Consider the following 7,070-nt stretch of genomic DNA (forward strand, 5'->3'; position numbering starts at 1 on the left):
GTTGCAAATAATTTTGAAATTTATCCTTGTAAAGCATTGATCTAGACAAAAAAGAGAAAATTCTGTAATTACTTTTATATGTTAGTATAAATAACTAAAAAAAGTATTTCTAAATTTTTCATTATTTTAAAATATTAACAATTATAATCACTGTGGAAAATTTTTATACCAATTTAGAAATAATACAATATTAATAATTTGTGAATTATTATCAAAGAGCAATAACAGTTTTTTTTGAACATCTGGAGTATCACAGAAGTGTATCTTAGGATCTAATTTTTGTATTTATTAAATCCACAAAAATAAGCAATCACCATCAACTTTAAGTTAGTTAGTTTAGTTAGTGGCTTATATTAAAAAACACTTAACAGAACATTTGTTTTTGTTAAGAAGAAAAATTTATTAAAATACTTCAGATATAAAATTTTTCTATTATAACCAACAGAACTCCATTTATTTATACTAATATAAAAACAACATTTTTAACATAGCTCGGTTATATCCTCCTCCAAGCTTAGTATGTTAGAGCACTTTATATCACTGAGGTTTAATCTGTAAGTATAACTGTTAATACAATATTAATATATACCAAATTCTGTGAATTGGAAATTAATTCAAATAAAGATGAAATAATTTATCTTTGATATGAGCAATTAATCTTTTAGTTATTAATATAATATTTAAGCTGACAGCACTAAATATACTATTTATTAAGTTGTTCATAAATGATAAATATTTATATACTAATTTTTAATTTTAAATATTATCATTCTGTATGAAACTATTTTCAGTTTTTAGCAATTAGAATATAATTTATATACTTAATATTTAAACTTATTAATTACAAACAATAAAGCATTCCAATAATAATAATTCCATTTAAGAATGGGATCCATTTGCATAGAGTATAGTTACTGCGATATGGTTTTAAAGGAGTATAGATAATATAATTGTGCATAAGATGTACTAACTTATAACTGGTGGTTCCAACAAACCTATGAAAATGTTTGGTGTTGTAAGATAGAAGAATGTTCGTACTAATATAATATAATTATTTAAATTTAATAATTAAATGTATTGATTATAGTTTAAATATTGTATAGTAAATATTTTTTCGTCATGAAAAGTTCTTTCAATGATTGAAAATCTTTAATTTATTCTGTTGTTTGAAGTAGAATATGTATTACAGGTTTGAAAAAAGTTCCTTTACATTTCATATAACAACGGTTTCAATATATAAAATTACAAATTTCATCTATTAGTCTTTAAACTACTTTCTGAGTTAGAACCCAATTATACATTTAAGTGCAATACTACGATATCTACGAACTTTAGGTGTTTTTTATGTACATTATGTATTTATATATATGTTACATATATCTAAATTTGAAAAATATGATGAAATCTTTAAATGCTAACAAATTAACATACATTTAAAAATACACATTATCTCAATTAATATTAAATATATGACTATAATATCTATATATAAGTTTTTATATATGCAACTATAACATATATGTTTCTACAAATACACACATATGTATATACAAATATATGTATATATATACCTATAAATGTGAACGGTTCATTGTAGACAGATCCTTCTTTTCTGAGGTTTGGGTTCGAGGTAGAAATAGTCACTCATTGGATAGACACAACCAGTACAGAAACGCTAAGTTATTATGCACACTTGTCTTAATTTTTATATAATTTAAACAATCCAAAAGGATACTTCTAGCAGTACATATAGATGGGAGACAGTGTTTTAAATTAAGTTAAAATTGTTTGCAAGTAACTTAGAAATCTTTCTGTAATAAGTCATTCATATATGTCTAAAATAAATGTAATATACACAATGTCACGTATTAAGGTAGCATGATTTTAAAAGATAATATAGGTACATAATGTTAGTCATCTAGGTATGTTGAACTGATTGACATCAAGAAACCACTCCTATACATCCTGGTACTTCTGAAAAGTAGTTGGTGCCTCATAATTACGAGGTAAATCTGCGTCTCTGTGTGGTTAACAGAAAAGATATGTTTCATTTGTGAATTTAATAATAAACTATCTTAATAATTAACTATATTCTTACTTTGATATCTTTATTTTACCAAACATCTTTAAAAAGAATATTATCACAATAATGAAATATTGATATTTAAAAAATCAGATTTTACCAAACACTTTCCAAGCTCATAAATATAGAATAACAGGTTAGATAAACCTGAAACTGTTATTTGATTAAAACCCTTTACTATAGAATTTATATCGTTTCTTAGACCAAAGAATCGCTATTCACATTAAATATGCTTTAATATAGGACACACTGTTTATACTATATAATAAAATTTAGTACATACAGCACCACATACGTGTATTCACGTAATATATAAAATTAATATATACATGTAATAATATATATGTAATATCTATTTATATATATATATACAAAGTGCACTGCTTGTAATTATCTATATCTTTAAATCTTGAAGATTCGTGAAAATTTCTTTTCCAACTATGACATTAACTATTACTCTTGAAAAAAATTGGAATGTTTTTATGTTTTGCATGTTTTGTTAAAGAAAATTTAAATAAAATAAAAATTTATTTTTAATATATTTTTAACGTGCATGTGTTAAGTTTTTATTTGTTTTTTTCTTGTTTTTCTTCCTTTAAACATTTTTGTTTGGAACGATTCTAATCGAAAATGCTCAATATTTAATAATATTTCACATGAACATTAAAAACAATGTATAAATAATAAATGAAAAAAAAATTGAAATCGAATCCGAAATAAAAAAAATAAATGAACAGCAACATCTTCAAGCTCGGAGCAAGAAGCTAGACTTGATTCAATTTCTCCAACACCAGAATCAACACCAGAGAATCTTAAAGGAGGTTCAACACCCAGCAGCCCAACAACATCAACATCAACAAATGAGCCATCATATCAAAATACACCAGTAACTAATACCACTAATTCCACCATACCAGCAACACAACTTACAACATCCACCACTGAAAATGATGAGACCACAGATAATCCCGAAAATAAACATCTGAACAGTCAAAATGCTAATGTAACTGAAAGTGACAAAACTACAGCTAATACAACAACAACGAAAACAGCTACAACGGAAGAAGTCGTTAATAGTACAACAAAGGTCCTGAAAGGACAACCACAAATTCCCACAGAAAAGCTTAATGGTAATGGCAATGGAAATGAGAATGAAAATGGCAACAATAACACAAACACCGCTACATCTGTAGCAACAAATAACGGAAATGTTGAGGATAATAAAAAAACATTAGGTAAAGAATTATATAAACAAAAACAGAATCATGTACAAAATGATAAACACAAAGATAGTAGCAAAGTAGTTAATAAGAACCCCTTCGAAGATGATGAACAAATCTACGAAGTCCCTAATGGTAAGTAAATAAAAAGAAACAAGTATGAGCAACAACTTTCTTGAGCTTACCTATCAAAAACTTAATATTGCACTGAGGGAGCAAGGCCTTTAAAAATGTATCTCTTCCGACTTCTATTAATTTTAGAGTATCTAGTGCCAAATAATTTCCTATGAAGAATCGGCGCAATTCCGATTTCCCGGGCAAGTCAATACTACGATTGATTTTTGTAGTCAGCTATTTCGAGCAGCTTTTTCTTATACGGTATTTGCCGATATTGCATACTTCTTGAGATATCGAGATTTAAGATTGTAAGGTTTTTACCTTGGTGACATTTAGCGTTTATTATTATAAGCAATTTTTACTTCTTGAGCTATTGAGGTATAAAATTGTAAGCTTTATATTTTCGTTTAAATAACAAAAAAAAGAAACTATACGCGCCATCTAGTGTCATTATTTACACAAACGACGAGTAACGCCGGGTTAGATGGTGGCAGTTGGTAGCGATTAATGGTTTCCAGTTAAAAATTTTCAACTTTAAAGTCTGATATCTTGAAAACTAAATTATTTATTATATATCGATATATAGCGTAATGGAGTAAGTTGCTCAAAAAAGTCTTTTTTACAAAAATCTATTTTCAAACTGGCATGACTGGGAAATCTAAATTGCATCGCAGAATCATATGTATTTCTAAAATAATTGTTAAACATTTAGTGTAGGTGAATTTATAATTTAATTAAATAATTTTTTTAATACTATTTCCTGTCGTCTCTGAACTATTCTTTCTATATTCAATAATTCGAATTTATCTAAACAAAAATCTATTTAAAAATAATTTAGCATAACTTACGGTGTTGGTGGAACTCCTTTTAGATGAAAAATTAAATGAAAATAGTTTTATTAATTTTTGCTAATAATTTTTTCATCTTCTGTACACATAATTATATCCATATTATTAAGTTTGAGTCCAAAAAGGCGTATTGTAAATAGCATTAACAAAAGAATAATATTGCTCCCTCATCAATATTTTGAAAATTAGATGTTGTGGAACGTTTCTATGGTGGCGTGTAATTCTGCGAGATACAAAAGTTTTAAGAATTTAAATTACCTATGAATGCCGCGTATAAACGGTGTTTGTATTATCAAGTTTTTAAATGTCACTTTCATTTAATTAATTTTATAAATGGACTGAATTTGTTTGCTCTAACTGGATCTCTGCTTATCTTGTCTTTAAGTGTTGTTTTTTTTATATGACAGCAAAGCCAGGCTTGAAAAAAAAACGCGATCGTTTCTTAACTTTCTGTTTGTTTGATCTAAATTTTTTGCGTTAGAACAATTCGTTAACAAGTATGCGTACTAAAAAATAAAATGCTACTAACTAATACTACAAAATGTTTGTTGAATAACATATGTTCATCTTTTTAACTACTTTAAATGTTCGAATAGATATATCTTTTCTATTCACAATATCCTGTAATATAAATCAAATAACTTTTATTCACAGATGCTACCACCGCCGATTTGCCTCCTGGTGTTCTCTACCGTGTGAAAGCTACTTATGGTTACGTTAAGGAAGATGTAGACGAATTGAGTTTTGAAATCGGTGACATGATACGCGTTATTGAATACGATGACCCTGAGGATCAGGTAAAATAATTAAGTGTTATCAAACAATCTTATTTAGTTACTAATATGTTAAGGTTAGAAAATAACCATTACATCAATATATTATTTATAATTTATTTATATGTATTAGGGTCATGCACCTAAAAAGCGTAGAGAATGCCCCAAACATATATCTTTAAAAAAATCTTCTTTAACAATCGCGCAAGCTTGATTTGAAACATATATTCCTATTATAGCGTGTGTAGTTCATAAACCACTAAACATCTATGCGTTACTTTGACAGTTGAGGAAGTTCTGCCGCCACTTAAGTCAACCAAAATCAGTCACCTGGGCCATGTAATACAAATTGTCGTATAATGCATGATCACGTCATTTTTACGCTCTTTTTGGTCATATCCGCGAAGCCATGTTATGCAGACAGTCAAATCACAATTGTTAATTATGTATCGTTATTACTATTTTTATACTTTTTGGTTGTGTCTAAATTAAAAACATAGACAATTACTCTTAAATTATTTATTACTGTCTAGCACTCATTTTACTCTAGTGGTGAGTTACAAAAAGCTTCGTTGCCGTGTCCAAATTTTAATAAAAATTTTTCTCTTGATGTGACCAACAACAATTTCTTGCTAGAAGTGACCATAACTGTCTGCATAACACAATTCTTCCGACCGATATATTTAGTAAGTGATATATGTCTAGAAAATAAAGACGAAAAGTAAAAACATATTTAGCAACCATTTTTTAAAGTTGGGTTTGAAACTCCTGGTACTTCAATTTTCTTGAAATAACATCTTATTTTCTCGTATACTGCGATTGCATATCCATATCTATAAAGACTAGCATAAAATTTTGTAAAGCCATGGGATATTATCCATACATATTTTTTGGTATTTTGGTATGGTTAATCAATATTATACAGTTTATATGGTTGTTAATATGATCTATGGCAACCCATATTGCTAACCGTTCTTGCGCATAATGGCTCTACACCAGGAATATCAGACTGCGCACACTCTTAGGATGGATTAAATAATATTGAAAACGTTTTTCTACAACTGTTGGGCTTTAGCTAAAAGCAGGATGACTTTTTAATCGCAGATGTATTTGTCTCTCACACAGATGTTAAGCGCTAAGATTAACATCACCCTGCATTATCGAAGAGCTTCAAAATGGGTTTATGAGTAAATATAGTTACTGATGAACTGACATTAAACAATGGTATCAGAAGCATAGAATCTAAGTGAGTTGATCAATTAGGTCGACTACCACATTAACCTTATCTACGATAACCTTTTTTGTTTTCAAATAATGAATGATTTTAAAAAGTTAATGAATGTTTAAAAAGTTATTAAAATATTTGTTTGTAGATAATTAGTTTTATGTTTTTACATATAAGTAAACATTTCCTTATATCCATTGAACATAGTTTTACATTTCGAATTTACAGGAAGAAGGATGGCTTATGGGACAAAAAGAAGGCACTAATGAGAAAGGTCTTTTCCCTGCTAACTTTACAAGACCAATATAAAGCAATATACAGCAGAAGGAGAAATTTTTAAAATAATATAAAAACAACAACAAAAGCATCATCTATTCATCAAAAAAAAAAAGAAAAAAATAACGAAATTTTTTGTAATTATTAACAATGACTAAAAATTATTTGAAAGAAATGTAAACAAATTAAATTGTTATTTTTTCAAATACCCGTTCATAGTATATTTTCTACAGATCAAAATACTTGTATTTTATTTAAATTGAACATAAAATATTTTAATTTTAATATACATATATATTATTCTCTATTATTTTGGTCAGTAATATTTACATTTAAAGAAAAAAATGATATATTCTTAATATTTCAAGTGCAGCTTTTATTTTATAAATCAATTATTAATTATTTTTGATGTTTGGAAATAAAGTTTATTCGAACGACCTACCTTTTTAAAAATGCGCTTCCAAATTTATAATAATAAAATTTTTTTAATCAATAAAACTGTTAATTTACGCACTTAAAAGAAATTTA

At 27.1% G+C, this 7,070-nt stretch overlaps 1 protein-coding gene across 5 annotated transcripts in view; it reads left to right on the plus strand.

The window, feature by feature from the left end:
- LOC119678443 (myc box-dependent-interacting protein 1) overlaps nt 1-6,668 on the plus strand; it is a 62,365-nt gene extending 55,697 nt beyond the window's left edge. For 2 of the 5 annotated variants that reach the window (XM_038090267.1, XM_038090266.1), the window contains exons 8-10: nt 2,821-3,318; nt 4,923-5,065; nt 6,495-6,668. In XM_038090267.1, coding sequence (XP_037946195.1) covers nt 2,821-3,318; nt 4,923-5,065; nt 6,495-6,575 — 722 coding nt within the window. In that variant the 3' untranslated portion in view covers nt 6,576-6,668. The remainder of the gene's footprint in view (nt 1-2,820; nt 3,319-4,922; nt 5,066-6,494) is intronic. The other 3 variants (XM_038090270.1, XM_038090269.1, XM_038090268.1) reach the window with 2 other exon arrangements.
- Nucleotides 6,669-7,070: the final 402 nt, after the last annotated feature.

This window comes from Teleopsis dalmanni, chromosome 2 (assembly GCF_002237135.1).
Source record: "Teleopsis dalmanni isolate 2A chromosome 2, ASM223713v2, whole genome shotgun sequence".
Lineage (NCBI taxonomy): Eukaryota > Metazoa > Arthropoda > Insecta > Diptera > Diopsidae > Teleopsis > Teleopsis dalmanni.